Consider the following 16,414-nt stretch of genomic DNA (forward strand, 5'->3'; position numbering starts at 1 on the left):
GATCCCGCTAACGATCTCGTTATGTGTGACAGCGACCAACGATCAGGCCCCTGCTGGGAGATCGTTAGTCATTGGGGAATGATCAGGACCATTTTTTAGTCACTGATCACCCGCTGTCATCGCTGGATCGGCGTGTGTAACGCCGATCCAGCGATGTGTTCACTTGTAACCAGGGTAAATATCGGGTTACTAAGTGCAGAGCCACGCTTAGTAACCCAATATTTACCCTGGTTACCATTGTAAAAGTAAAAAAAAAAAAGAGTACATACTCACATTCTGATGTCTGTCATGTCCCCCGGCGTCCACAGGGTTAAAACTGCTTTCGGCAGGAGCGCTGCTAATGCACGCGCTCCGGCCGAGAGCTTCCCTGCACTGACTGTGTCAGTGCCGGCCGTAAAGCAGAGCACAGCGGTGACGTCACCGCTGTTAATGCCGGCGCTGACACAGTCAGTGCAGGGAAGCTCTCGGCAGCAGCGCGTGCATTAGCATCATGTTCTCATACACTTTATGCAGTATTAGCCCTCTGTGTCTGTACTGCTACATACTTAGGCAGGTAACTGGTTCATGCAGCTTTACATGAACACCTGAGCCTTACACTATGGCTGGTCCGAATAACTAAAGCAATTGTTACCATCCACCTCTCGTGTCTCCCCTTTTCCTCATAGTTTGTAAGCTTGCGAGCAGGGCCCTCACTCCTCCTGGTATCTGTTTTGAACTGTATTTCTGTTATGCTGTAATGTCTATTGTCTGTACAAGTCCCCTCTATAATTTGTAAAGCGCTGCGGAATATGTTGGCGCTATATAAATAAAATTATTATTATTATTATTATTAGCAGCGCTCTTGCCGAAAGCAGTTTTAACCCTGTGGACGCCAGCGTGGGACGTGACAGACATCAGAATGTGAGTATGTAGTGTTTTTTTTTAACTTTTACAATGGTAACCAGGGTAAATATAGGGTTAGTAAGCACGGCCCTTTAGTAACCCGATGTTTACCCTGGTTACCCGGTTGCTGCAGGGGGACTTCGGCATCATTGAAGACAGTTTCAACGATGCTGAAGTCGTTCCCCTGATCGTTGGTCACTGGAGAGAACTGTCTGTGTGACAGCTCCCCAGCGACCACACAACGACTTACCAACGATCAGGGCCAGGTCGTATCGCTGGTCGTGATCGTTGGTAAGTCGTTTAGTGTGACTAAAGCTTAAGAATTTGGAAAACTGCTAGGTCTGCAGCAGATAATAGGGATTTTATTAGTGTAATTAACCCATTATCTACCAATGTCCTTTTTTGGGGACTCCTAATCTTTTGCTTCTAGCAACTAAGATTTTATAATTTTTATAATTAGGTCCAATTTTTTGTGTTGTGTTTGTAAAATGAATGATTTCATTGGGACGCCCTTTTCTGAAAAATCCGTAAAATGAAAATTTCTAATTTGGCAAGTAATGGGTTAAGTGACATATGACTGGAATCAAGATATCTGTTCCTACATTATGCTGCTCTCAGATGGGGTAGCAAAAGGCTACCTGGTAACAGATGTCTTTAAAAAAAGAAAAAAAGAAAAAAGAGTACTGCTTTATGTAATGCTATGTTCACTGCAAACATGTGGTTCTTAGGAGTTATGGATTGTCTGAGTGTAAAGAAAAATTGTGAGCAATTAAGAATGTCTTGTTATCTAAAGGGTCGACTGATCAGGATAACTATTCATATATACAAACTTGATTCCAGCTCACCCAGTATCTCTATGCTCAGACACCGGCCTCACCCTGGCCTCACATCAAGGAAAATAGAAAACTTTGGAGACCGGCTCAACAGGACTGGATTTTCCTTTTATTTTTTATTTTTCCCCAAAAAAGATAAATTTCCTGTCCATTGTATTGGGCTCGGTGATTCCGCATGGTTCAGTGAACACATGTGGAATCACCTGCATTCAAAAGCCATCAGCGCCTTGGATGGAGCAAACATGTGCTGAGTCCAAAGAGCGGCCGGTTCCTGAATGTGGAAACATACCCTTAAGATTCTGTGTCAGCATGTATGCATTATAGTCTCCTGATGAGCATACGCCATACATGGGTGCCTACTGCGCTGTACAGCTGCCACCAGATACAGCTATCAGTGTTAGCTCCTATCACATACATTAAATGTAACCCATTAGGTGGCCAAGGCATCTACTTGGTTAGACAGAAAGCCACACACCCAAATCCACTTAGCATGGCCACAGGGTTCCAATAATGGCAGGTTGCTAGGTCCCCTATGTCAGCAATGTTTGTACTGCTATAGAAGTCCTGCCCGGAGATAACTAGGTGTACAATACACTAAAGGTACCTTCACACTTCACAACTTAACAACGATAACGATAGCGATCCGTGACGTTGCAGCGTCCTGGCTAGCGATATCGTTGTGTTTGACACGCAGCAGCGATCAGGATCCTGCGGTGACATCGCTGGTCGGAGCTAGAAGGCCAGATCTTTATTTCATCGTTGGCCGTAAAGCAGAGCACAGCGGTGATGTCACCACTCTGCTTTACGGCCGGCGCTTACACAGTGCTGGGAAGCAGAACGCCGGGGGACGCGACAGACACCGGAATGTAAGTATGTAGTGTTTGGTTTTTTTTAACATTTACACTGGTAACCAGGGTAAACATCGGGTTACTAAGCGCGGCCCTGCGCTCAGTAACCCAATGTTTACCCTGGTTACCCGGGGACTTCGGCATCGTTGGTCGCTGGAGAGCTGTCTGTGTGACAGCTCTCCAGCGACCACACAGCGATGCTGCAGCGATCGGCATGGTTGTCTAGATCTCTGCAGCGTCGCTAAATGTGACGGTACCTTAAGTTATAGAATAACTGCAATTTAATAAAACTGCCCATGCAATCAATGGTTCATGTTTTAATATCAAAACAATTGTGATGGATGTTTAAATTAAAATCAATGAGTATTTTCTTGTGAAATGTAAACAGTTGCTGTCTGTCTATTCTTGTGACCCACCTTTATCTCGGACAATACCACTGACCCACTCTGCTGCAGCGCTGACACTCTGGCTGTCAGCGACATCTAAAAGTATTGTCTGCAATCTGGTTGATGTCTCCTTCTTTAGCTCCTCTGCCCCCTTATCAGTCAGACAAGCTGCCAAAACCTTCATCCCACGCTTGTCCAGCTGTTTTGCCAGCAGATTTCCAAATCCAGAATCACATCCCGTGATGAAAACATATTTGTCTGTGAGATTCTCCAGGATCAGACTATATCTGTGTCGTCTGTATAGGAAGATCAGAATCAGGAGCACCAACAGAAGGAGCCACATGGTGACGAGGTCCTATGGCGATACAAAACGGTATTAAAACAGAATGGTGTTTGTATATAGAACAATATATTAATCAACTATACAAATAAACACATTTTTTTCATTTTTTCATTGATATAGCACTTAAAGGGGAGTACAAAAAAAACAAATCTGGCCAATAGAATTAAATTATGAACGTGTGCAAGCTACTATGACTGCAGTATCGGCAGTCTCCAGGTTTCAAACTAGATATGTCCTGTAGCTTTGTTTGTAATACAGATACAGTGGGGAAAATAAGTTTTTGATACACTAACAATTTTGCAAGTTTTCCTACCTACAAAGAATGGAGAGATCTGTAACTTTTTAGCATAGGTACACTTCAACTGTAAGAGACAGAATCTAAAAGAAAATTCTGAAAATCACATTGTATGATTTGTAAATAAATTGTATTTTAATGTGCGAAATAAGTATTTGATCATCTACCAACCAGCAAGAATTCTGGCTCTCACATACATGTTATCCACCATGGCCAAGACCAAAGAGCTTTCTAAGGACACCAGAAACAAAATTGTAGACCTGCATAAGGGCAGTCTCACACGTCCAGATAATTCCGGTACCGGAAAAATTGGTACCGGAATTATCCGTGTCCGTGTGCCGGTGCGTTTGTGGCACATCAGTGTGGCACACGTGCGGCACACGTGTGCCGCCCGTGTGCCCACTGGGTACCAGACGCACCATGCTGGGTACCACACACACCAGCATCTGGTGCTGAAGCTGCCATTCATATCTTCCCTGCAGCAGCGTTCAGGTGGGGCCGCTCATTTACAGTAATGAATATGCGGCCCCACCCCTATGGGAGGTGGAGCCGCATATTCATTACTGTAATCGGCGGCCCCACGTGACCGCATACAGTAGAAGGTGCGGCCAGGACAGGAAGCAGCGCCAGCGAGGGAGCGAGCAGGGTGAGTATTTTAAGAACAGCGGGGGGGGGGGGGGGCGCACAGGGGGTGGGAGGGGGTTGGGGACATGGAGCTTTATTTTAAACACGAGAAACTTTAAAAAAAAAGGAATATTCATATCTTCTCTACAGCAAACACTGCTGCAGGGAAGATATGAATGGCGGCTTCAGCACCAGTGGGGGGGGCAGCACTTACTGTAGCGCTGTCTCCTGCACGGCACACGGACTGCACACGGACAACGTCCGTGTGCGGTACGTGTTTTACACGGACCCATTGACTTTAATGAATCCGTGTAATCCGTGCGCTTCCACGAACACTGACATGTCTCCGACATGTTTGGCACACGGAGACACGGTCCGCAAAAAATCAATGACATCTGCACAGATGCATTGATTTTAATGTGTCTACGTGTGTCAGTGGCTCCGATAGGTGAGGAAACTGTCACCTCACGTACCAGAGCCACTGACGTGTGAAACCGGCCTAAGGCTGGGATGGGCTACAGGACAATAGGTAAGCAGCTTGGTGAGAACGTAACAACTGTTGGTGCAATTGTTAGAGAATGGTAGAAAAGATGACTTCATCTTCCTCGGTCTGGAGCTCCATTCAATATCTCACCTCATGGGGTAAGGATGGTTCTGAGAAAGGTCAGGAATCAGCCCATAATTACATGAGAGAACCTCGTCAATGACCTGAAGAGAGCTGGGACCACAGTCTCAAATATTACCATTAGTAACACACTATGCCATCATGGATTAAAATCTTGCAGGGCACCCAAGGTCCTCCTGCTCACGTCAGCACATGTCAAGGCCAATTTGAAGTTCACCAATAACCATCTGGATAGCCCAGAGAAGGCATAGGAGAAGTTCATGTGATCAGATAAGACTAAAATAGAACTTTTTGGTATCAACTCCACTCGTCGTGTTTGAAGGAAGAAGAATGAGTACAACCCCAAGAACACTGTCACAACCTTGTAGTATGGGTGTATTTTCTGCAAAGGGGGCAGGATGGATGGGGTCATGTGTCGTGAGATTTTCGCCAACAACCTCCTTCCCTCAGTAAGAGCATTGAAGATGGATGGGTCTTCCAGCATGACAATGAGATAGAGTATATCTGTATGGAGGAGTGGGCCAAAAATCCAGCTTCACTGTGTGCAAACTTAGTCAAGAACTACAGGAAACATCTGACCTCTTTAATTTCAAACAAAGGTTTCTATACCCAATATTAAGTTCTGTTTTTTATTGTATCAAATACTTATTTAATACAATGAAACGCAAATTAGTTATGGAAAAAATGATACAATGTAATTTCCTGGATTTTTTTTTTAGATTCTGTCTCACAGTTGAAGTGTACCCATGATAAAAATCACAGACCTCTCTATACTTTGGAGGTGGGAAAACTTGCAAAATCAGCAATGTATCAAATACTTATTTTCCCCACTTTATATGTGTAAGTTGGAACAGGGCTGAGGAAAAAAATTGTAAACTGCTCCGGACATACAGTACCATTGCTTGCCACTTGCTCCTTAACTTCTAGCAGCGTCCAGGTCCAAAAGGTCACTATGCCTCAAAAAGTCGCAAAGTTGATATTGCAAGGTATAAGTTTTTATTTTTAATGAATACTCACCTCACAGTCCTGTCCTATTGTTTCCATCATTAGCACCACATCTTCGGCCTCTTTACTACAAGCGAGGAGAGAGCCTACTGCGTGTCATAAGGTTGTGAAGATCACAGTCCGGTAGACTATAATAGGTACAAGTTACAACAATGGAAAATATGGATAGGACTCATATTTAAAAAAATCTGACTTCTGAGCTCAGACTGATGGGAGGTTTGAGCAAACAACTATAGAGGCCTTCAACTGTATGCTACAAGAAAGAAAATCTGTTCAGCATCTCCTAACAGAATGAAGCTAATGTGAAGAGGCACAAACTTCTATTCTAAGTGTCATAGAGATACCGTGACAGAGCAGGGCTGAAAGATGATGTTGCCTGGTTTCATGAACTGCTGCACTGGTTAGAAGTACTTAGCCCAGGGCTGGCGTCAGCACCCGGCGCACCCAGGCAAGTGCCGGGGCCCTAGCGAGACAGGGGAGCCCATTTTGACAAGTGTGACCAACTTTTTACTATTGATGCTGCCTATGCAGCATCAATAGTAAAAATATATAATGTTAAAAATAATAAAACAAATTAAAAAACGTGCTATTCTCACTTTCCGGCGTCCCTCGCAGCCTTCCCGCTCAGTGCCGGCGCCCTGGCGAGATGGGGGGGCCCACTCACGCTGTCTGGGATACAGCGCACACACTGGTGTAAGGGGCGGTCAGAATTTTCACAAACCAGACGTTGTGTGTGCGGAGGGAGCAGGAGTTATTGTGACAGACAGCTGGGAGAGGCAGCCAGTGCTGAGCAACAGGAGGGCGGGACTTTCCAGCATCCAATCCCGGCTGAGCGCGGGCTTAGTGCAGTTCCAGTATTCTCCCGGCCATCACACAGTACAGTCAGGAGTGAGTCACCGAGCAGCGCAGCCCCCTTCCCCCTCGGTGAGTGTTGTCTGAGCCTGTGTGGTTTAAAGAGAACCTGTCACCCCATTTTTTCAAGATGAGATAAAAATAGCGTTAAATAGGGGCAGAGCTGTGCTTTACATTAGTGTATTTTGTGAGCCTTTATTCCCCATCTATGCTGCCGAAATACCTTTGTAAAGTCGCCGTTTTGGGCCGTCACTCATGCTGGTCTGGTCAAATGGGCGTGGTGACAGCACTTTTTTTCCCCCAGATCTTGCTCATCTTTCCGTTGGTGGCGTAGTGGTTTGCGCATGCCCAACTGGCGAATCCACTGCGCAGATGAAGGAAAAGAGCGCGATCTGCGCTATTCTGCCGTTTTGTCGGTGGGCGTGGCCATCTTTGTGAGGCCGCGCGTGCGCAGATGGTACTGCTCGGCTTCCCGGGGCTTCAGGAAAATGGCCGCGGGATGCCACGCGTGCGCAGATGGAGATCACGGCGGCCATTTTCCTGAAGCCGAGTTCCATTGCAAGTCCCAGGGCTGGTGTGAGCAGGACCTATGATGACGTCGCGGTCACATGACCGTGACGTCACGGCAGGTCCTTGCCGCACACCAGCCCTGGGACGGGACCGGAGGCTGGCGCTCGCAATTGGAGCGGTCTGGTGAGCGTGGCGAGGAGCGAGAAAGGCGGCGGAGAGTGAGTATAGCAGGTTTTTTTTTTTTTTTATTATTTTTAACATGCATATTTTTACTATTGATGCTGCATAGGCAGCATCAATAGTAAATAGTTGGAGGACACACAGGGTTAATAGCAGCGGTAACGGAGTCCGTTACACCGTGGGCCGTTACCGCTGCCATTAACCCTGTGTGAGCGGGATTACAGAGCGGGCGCCAGGCAGTGAGTGCAGGGGAGTAGGGGAGGGATTAATCGGACTGTGGCCGTCGCTGATTGGTCGTGGCAGCCATGACAGGCAGCTGCCGAGACTAATCAGCGAACGAATAACCGTGACAGAAGGACAGAAAGACAGACGGAAGTGACCCTTAGACAATTATGTATATAGAAATCTTAATTGTTCCTAATATTCCCGAAAACTTTATAAGTATCCTGCTTCCCAAACCCACTGACCTAATCAGGGCTGCCATCAGGGCATTACTGCCCTTACAGGATAGGGACCGATGAGTAGAGGGGGCCCGCAGTAGCTCTGCTCAGCGGGCCCCAGCTAAAGGCTTCTGCCAGCTCAGCAACTGATCGTGTGTCCTCAGACGCACATGCAGTTAAAATTTGTTGCTGTGCGGGAGATTGCTACCCCACGGCAACAGTTAACATCCACCAGCCAATCACAGGCTGGCAGCTGACATCAGCGGGCACTTAGCCGGCATATGACATCACTGTCATACGCCGGAACTAAGGTCCGGGCATCAGATGCATCTAGTGGAGGACACTGTTGGATCTCAGCCAGGTAAAGAGAAACTTTATTTTTTTTCTAAAGCCGCAGTATGGGGCATATTATACACTATGGGGGTGCATTATACATATATATAGTAGTATATATACTTGCGAGAACCTTGCATCACTTCACCCTGCACAGCCGCCCGTTCTTTGGACAGGAGTGTGCAGCTGCATAGAAAAACGGACGTTTCAGGTGAGGCAATGCAAGGCTCGCGCATCGCTCTCGCATAATTGGCATATAAGGGGTTGATTTATATAAAGACCCTCTGCTGTATGGTATTGTAGAATTTACAATAGCTATCACTCATGTAAGCAGGGCCGTATTTAGAGTTTCTGCTGCCCTAGGCACTTTTAGTGCTGCCTCCCACTTTGGTGAGTAAGACACTATCGGCAGTTGCCTTTTGCATCAGATCAGCAGTTTTTCTGCATCTGCCGTGTACCGGATCACTTACGGCAACACTGCGTTCAACCTCATTCATTCCCTATGGGATTTGCGGCACTTGCCATGATCTGGCAAATGCGGTACCATACCTCCCAACTTTTGAAAAAAGGAAGGAGTTATGAAGTTTGCGGCGCACGTAGTGCGCCGCGGCAAATTTTAGGCCACACCTCTGACCACACCCATTTCACAACTAGTCACACCCATATCCACGTCCCAACCACAGCCATTTCCAAGAGAAAAGAAAAAAGATTGGACTAAAACAGGCTCGCACGACCACAAAATATAGAAAAGTAAAGAACATGTTTATTAAACACCACAACATAAATAAAAACACTTAAAATGACAACAAATGTGTACAAAAACACCCCCATAACATAATACAATGTCTGCAGAAAATATATGCATGTAAGAAGTCATGTGAATAGCCGGGCATGTAATAATGTACAATACTGCGAGCTCGCACCAAGAGAGCCAGAGCCAGAGACAGCGAAAATATATGTACTAAGTCCCTAAATACCCTGGTGGTGAACAAGTGCACCAGAATGACCCCAAATAAGTAATCCAAAAACACCCACAGGATAATATAACCGGGGGGAAAATTTCTGGATGGAAAATCAGAGCTCACGTGTAGAGTGGATAGATGGCATCACACCAGAAATACTCAGCTGGGTCTAAGATGAAGCAGGTGAGAACAAAAAGGCTGTTAGGCTGCAAATAGCTCCAGAGTCCACATGCCTCACATGACCGGCAAGTGCCAAGCAGAAGGGGGGGTGAGAACGAGACCCCACGCGTATCGCCGCCGCAGCGGCTTCGTCAGGGGAAGTGGGTTGTACGGCGAATAACTCACATATAAATAGGATCCATAATCATCCAGAATGGACACCGGTGTGTCACTCAGACATGGGAGGAGCGGACCGGAAATGAACCGCCGGCCGCAAGAGGAAGGAGACAGAGTAAGATAGCAGGGATCTCCATGGAGAGATGCGCATGCGCAGATGCGGCTCAGGTAATGAGCCGCACTGCGCAGGCGCCGGGCTAGAACAGGCCCGTAGATGGAAGAAAGAGAAAAAGGAAAAAGACAGCAGAAAGCGCCCGGGATGAATGGCGCATGACAGGATCAAACAAAGTGCAGCTAAGCACAAATGTCAATTCATGCTAGCAGTGCATAACTGGAAAACCTATATAAAGGAAGGATGGATGTTAAATTAGTACATATCAAGGACAATGAAAACATGAAAAAATATCACATATATCAAGTGGCAAAAAACAGTGCATACGTGATCCACTCAGGACATAATAGCCAGAACAAGCTACGGTAAGTTATTTATTATAATTTAAACACAGCCATTTAGCACTGCTGATCACACTGTTTTATATACAATAATTATAAACAAAAAAATATGGCCACACAGTGCTCCATACTGTATAATGGCCACACATGATGCTCCATACTGTATAATGGCCACACATGATGCTCAATACTGTATTATGGCCATTGGCCACACATGATGCTCCATCCTGTATAACGGCCACACATGATGCTCCATCCTGTATAACGGCCACACATGATGCTCCATCCTGTATAACGGCCACACATGATGCTCCATCCTGTATAACGGCCACACATGATGCTCCATCCTGTATAACGGCCACACATGATGCTCCATCCTGTATAACGGCCACACATGATGCTCCATCCTGTATAACGGCCACACATGATGCTCCATCCTGTATAATGGCCACACAATGCTCCATACTGTATAATGGCCACACAATGCTCCATACTGTATAATGGCTCCACATGATGCTCAATACTGTATAATGGCCACACAATGCTCCATACTGTATAACGGCCACACATGATGCTCCATACTGTATAATGGCCACACATGATGCTCCATCCTGTATAACGGCCACATGATGCTCCATACTGTATAATGGCCACACATGATGCTCAATACTGTATTATGGCCACACACAGTTCTCCATACTGTATAATGACCCCCCTCTTGTATGTATGGCTCATATTCCCCACCCCCCTGTATGCATGGCTCATATTCCCCACCCCCCTGTATGAATGGCTCATATTCCACCCCCCCCTGTATGCATGGCTCATATTCGACCCCCCCCTGTATGCATGGCTCATATTCCACCCCCCCCTGTATGCATGGCTCATATTCCACCCCCCCATATGCATGGCTCATATTCCTCCACCCCCCCCCTGTGTGCATGGCTCATATTCCTCCACCCCCCACACCTGTATGCATGGCTCATATTCCTTCCCCCCCCCCCGTGTGCATGGCTCATATTCCTCCACCCCCCACACCTGTATGCATGGCTCATATTCCTCCACCCCCCATCTTGAATGGCGCGGCTTACCGTCCTCCTTCTTCCCCCCTCCCCTGTCCCCCCCATCCCTCATACTCACCTGCTCCTCACCGCGCGGCCGCGACGTCCCTCTGGCTGTCCTGACTCCCGGCACGCTGCACCTTCTTCCTGCGTGAGCGGTCAGGTGATACCGCTCTGCTCATTAAGGTCATGAATATGCGCACATTCATGACCTTAATTAGCGGTACCACGTGACCGCTCATTAAGGACGAGCTCCAGACGCCGAGACCAGGCATCGCTGGAGCAGCAGGGTGAGTATTGTCTTCAAGGAGGGCGGGAGGGAGGGAGGGAGGGCGAGTGGGTTTCGGGAGGGAGGGAGGCTGGGTCGGCTAGTTGGGGCGGCGGGGCGGGGTCGTTCGGGAGGTGACCCAGCTTTAAAAAAAAAAAAAAAAAAAAGAAGAAAAAAAAAACCTTGCTCAGGTGCCGCCCCCTGCATTGTCCCCGCCCTAGGCACGTGCCCTCACGTGCCTAGTGGCAAATACGGCCCTGCATGTAAGAAGTGAAATCTGGCATTGTACTATAACTATATTTCTCTGCTGTATCTGTACATCATGAATCGTGGTATGTGTTAACCCCTTCCCGACCTTTGACGCATACGCTGCGTCATGAAAGTCGGTGCCAATCCGACCCATGACGCAGCATATGCGTCATGGAAAGATCGCGTCCCTGCAGATCGGGTGAAAGGGTTAACTCCCATTTCACCCGATCTGCAGGGACAGGGGGAGTGGTACTTTAGCCCAGGGGGGGTGGCTTCACCCCCCCGTGGCTACGATCGCTCTGATTGGCTGTTGAAAGTGAAACTGCCAATCAGAGCGATTTGTAATATTTCACCTAAAAAACTGGTGAAATATTACAATCCAGGCATGGCCGATGCTGCAATATCATCGGCCATGGCTGGAAACACTTATGTGCACCCACCCCACTCCTCCGATCGCCCCCCCCCCCCCCAGCCCCCCGATCTGTGGTCCGCTCCCCTCGGTCCTGTGCTCCGCTCCCCCGTCCTCCTGCCCGCTCCCCCCGTGCTCCAATCACACCCCCCCGCACTCCGATCACCCCCCCCACACAGCGATCTCCCCCCCGTGCTCCGATCCACCCCCCCGCACAGCGATCCCCCACCCCGTGCTCCAATCCTCCCCCGTGCTCCAATCCTCCCCCCCGTGTTCCGATCCACCTCCCCATGCTCCGATCCAACCCCCCGTGCTCCGACGCCCCCCCCCGTGCCCTGATCTCCCCCCCCTTATACTTACCTAGCCGCCCGAGGTCCGTCCGTCTTCTTTCCTGGGCGCCGCCATCTTCCAAAATGGCGGGCGCATGTGCAGTGCGCCCGCCGAATCTGCCGGCTGGCAGATTCGTTCCAAAGTGAATTTTGATCACTGAGATATAACCTATCTCAGTGATCAAAATAAAAAAAATAGTAAATGACCCCCCCCCTTAGTCACCCCCATAGGTAGGGACAATAAAAAAAAATAAAGAAATTTTTTTTTTTTCACTAAGGTTGGGGTAAGAACTAGGGTTAGGGTTAGGGGTAGGGTTAGGGGTAGGGTTAGGGTTAGGGGTAGGGTTAGGGATAGGGTTAGGGGTAGGGTTAGGGTTAGGGGTAGGGTTAAGGGTAGGGTTAGGGGTAGGTTTAGGGTTAGGAATGTGCACACATATTCTGGTCCTATGCGGATTTTTCCGCAGCGGATTTCATAAATCCGCAGTGCTAAACCGCTGCCGATTTATCGTGGATTTACTGCGGTTTTTCTGCGCATTTCACTGCGGTTTTACAACTGCGATTTTCTATTGGAGCAGTTGTAAAACCGCTGCGGAATCCGCAGAAAGAAGTGATGTGTATATGTGTACAGCGATGTTTGGTTCCCACAGGTTCACATTGAACTGTAAACTCATGGGAAACTGCTGCGGATCCGCAGCGTGTGCACATACCTTTAGAATTAGGCTATGTGCACACGGTGCGGATTTGGCTGCGGATCCGCAGCAGTGTTCCATCAGGTTTACAGTACCATGTAAACATATGGAAAACCAAATCCGCTGTGCCCATGTTGCGGAAAATACCGCGCGGGAACACTGCGTTGTATTTTCCGCAGCATGCCAATTCTTTGTGCGGATTCCGCAGCGTTTTACACCTGTTCCTCAATAGGAATCCACAGGTGAAATCCGCACAAAAAACACTGGAAATCCACGGTAAATCCACAGGTAAAACGCAGTGCCTTTTACCCGCGGATTTTTCAAAAATGGTGCTGAAAAATCTCATACGAATCCGCAACGTTGGCACATAGCCTTAGGGTTAGGGTTGGGTTGGAATTAGGGTTGTGGTTAGGGTTAGGGGTGTGTTGTGGTTAGTGGTGTGTTGGGGTTAGGGTTGTGATTAGGGTTACGGCTGCAGTTGGGATAAGGGTTGGGGGTGTGTTGGAGTTAGAATTGAGGGGTTTCCACTGTTTAGGCACTTCAGGGGGTCTCCAAACGCAACATGGCGCCACCATTGATTCCAGCCAATCTTGTATTCAAAAATTCAAATGGTGCTCCCTCACTTCCGAACCCCGACGTGTGCCCAAACAGTGGTTTACCCCCACATATGGGGTACCAGCATACTCAGGACAAACTGCGCAACAATTACTGGGGTCCAATTTCTCCTGCTACCCTTGAGAAAATAAAAAATTGCTTGCTAAAACATCATTTTTGAGGAAAGAAAAATTATTTTTTATTTTCACGGCTCTGCGTTGTAAACGTCTGTGAAGCACTTGGGGGTTCAAAGTGCTCACCACATATCTAGATAAGTTCCTTGGGGGGTCTAGTTTTCAAAATGGGGTCACTTGTGGGGGGTTTCTACTGTTTAGGCACACCAGGGGCTCTGCAAACGCAACGTGACGCCCGCAGACCATTCCATCAAAGTCTGCATTTCAAAAGTAACTACTTCCCTTCTGAGCCCCCACGTGTGCCCAAACAGTGGTTTACCCCCACACATGGGGTATCAGCTTACTCAGGAGAAACTGGACAACAACTTTTGTGGTCCAATTTCTCCTGTAACCCTTGGGAAAATAAAAAATTCTGGGCTAAAAAATTATTTTTGAGGAAAGAAAACGTATTTATTATTTTCACGGCTCTGCGTTATAAACTTCTGTAAAGCACTTGGGGGTTGAAAGTGCTCACCACATATCTAGATAAGTTCCTTTGGGGGTCTAGTTTCCAAAATGGGGTCACTTGTGGGGGGTTTCTACTGTTTAGGCACACCAGGGGCTCTGCAAACGCAACGTGACGCCCGCAGACCATTCCATCAAAGTCTGCATTTCAAAAGTCACTACTTCCCTTCTGAGCCCCCACGTGTGCCCAAACAGTGGTTTACCCCCACACATGGGGTATCAGCTTACTCAGGAGAAACTGGACAACAACTTTTGTGGTCCAATTTCTCCTGTAACCCTTGGGAAAATAAAAAATTCTGGGCTAAAAAATTATTTTTGAGGAAAGAAAACGTATTTATTATTTTCACTGCTCTGTGTTATGAACTTCTGTGAAGCACTTGGGGGTTCAAAGTGCTCACCTCACATCTAGATAAGTTCCTTTCGGGGTCTAGTTTCCAAAATGGGGACACTTGTGGGGGGTTTCTACTGTTTAGCCACATCAGGGGCTCTGCAAACGCAACGTGACGCCCGCAGAGCATTCCATCAAAGTCTGCATTTCAAAACGTCACTACTTCACTTCCGAGCCCCAGCATGTGCCTAAACATTGGTTTACCCCCACATATGGGGTATCAACGTACTCAGGAGAAACTGGACAACAACTTTTGGGGTCAAATTTCTCCTGTTACCCTTGGGAAAATAAAAAATTGCGGGCTAAAAAATCATTTTTGAGAAAATAATTTTTTTTTTTTATTTTCATGGCTCTGCGTTATAAACTTCTGTGAAGCACTTGAGGGTTCAAAGTGCTCACTACACATCTAGATTAGTTCCTTTGGGGGTCTAGTTTCCAAAATGGGGTAATTTGTGGGGGATCTCCAATGTTTAGGCACACAGGGGCTCTCCAAACGCGACATGGTGTCCGCTAATGATTGGAGATAATTTTCCATTTAAAAAGCCAAATGGCGTGCCTTCCCTTCTGAGCCCTGCCGTGCGCCCAAACAGTGGTTTACCCCCACATATGGGGTATCTGCATACTCAGGACAAACTGGACAACAACATTTGTAGTCCAATTTCTCCTATTACCATTGGCAAAATAGGAAATTCCAGGCTAAAAAATCATTTTTGGGAAAAGAAAAATTATTTTTTATTTTCATGACTCTGCATTATAAACTTCTGTGAAGCACCTGGGGGTTTAAAGTGCTCACTATGCATCTAGATAAGTTCCTTGGGGGGTCTAGTTTCCAAAATGGGGTCACTTGTGGGGGAGCTCCATTGCATAGGCACACAGGGGCTCTCCAAATGCGACATGGTGTCCGCTAACAATTGGAGCTAATTTTCCATTCAAAAAGTTAAAAGGCGCGCCTTCCCTTCCTAGCCCTGCCGTGTGCCCAAACAGTAGTTTACCCCCACATAAGAGGTATCGGCGTACTCGGGAGAAATTGCTCAACAAATTTTAGGATCCATTTTATCCTATTGCCCATGTGAAAATGAAAAAATTGAGGCGAAAAGAATTTTTTTGTGAAAAAAAAGTACTTTTTCATTTTTACGGATCAATTTGTGAAGCACCTGAGGGTTTAAAGTGCTCACTAGGCATCTAGATAAGTTCCTTGGGGGGTCCAGTTTCCAAAATGGGGTCACTTGTGGGGGAGCTCCAATGTTTAAGCACACAGGGTCTCTCCAAACGCGACATGGTGTCCGCTAACGATGGAGATAATTTTTCATTCAAAAAGTCAAATGGCGCTCCTTCCCTTCCGAGCCTTACCATGTGCCCAAACAGTGGTTTACCCCCACATGTGAGGTATCGGTGTACTCAGGAGAAATTGCCAAACAAATTTTAGGATCCATTTTATCCTATTGTCCATGTGAAAATGAAAAAATTGAGGCTAAAAGAATTTTTTTGTGAAAAAAAAGTACTTTTTCATTTTTACGGATCAATTTGTGAAGCACCTGGGGGTTTAAAGGGCTCACTATGCATCTAGATAAGTTCCTTGGGGCGTCTAGTTTCCAAAATGGGGTCACTTGTGGGGGAGCTCCAATTTTTAGGCACATGGGGGCTCTCCAAATGTGACATGGTGTCCGCTAAAGAGTGCAGCCAATTTTTCATTCAAAAAGTCAAATGGCGCTCCTTCCCTTCCAAGCCCTGCCGTGCGCCCAAACAGTGGTTTACCCCCACATATGAGGTATCAGCATACTCAGGACAAATTGGACAACCACTTACGTGGTTCACTTTCTCCTTTTACCATTGGGAAAATAAAAAAATTGTTGCTGAAAAATCATTTTTGTGACTAAAAAGTTAA

At 47.1% G+C, this 16,414-nt stretch overlaps 1 protein-coding gene across 1 annotated transcript in view; it reads right to left on the reverse strand.

The window, feature by feature from the left end:
- The window catches only part of LOC138670822 (retinol dehydrogenase 16-like), a 68,421-nt gene that overhangs the window by 37,036 nt on the left and 14,971 nt on the right, over window positions 1-16,414 (reverse strand). The window contains exon 2 of the mRNA XM_069758516.1: window positions 2,980-3,304. Coding sequence (XP_069614617.1) covers window positions 2,980-3,292 — 313 coding nt within the window. The 5' untranslated portion in view covers window positions 3,293-3,304. The remainder of the gene's footprint in view (window positions 1-2,979; window positions 3,305-16,414) is intronic.

The sequence above is a fragment of the Ranitomeya imitator genome, chromosome 3 (genome assembly GCF_032444005.1).
Source record: "Ranitomeya imitator isolate aRanImi1 chromosome 3, aRanImi1.pri, whole genome shotgun sequence".
NCBI lineage: Eukaryota > Metazoa > Chordata > Amphibia > Anura > Dendrobatidae > Ranitomeya > Ranitomeya imitator.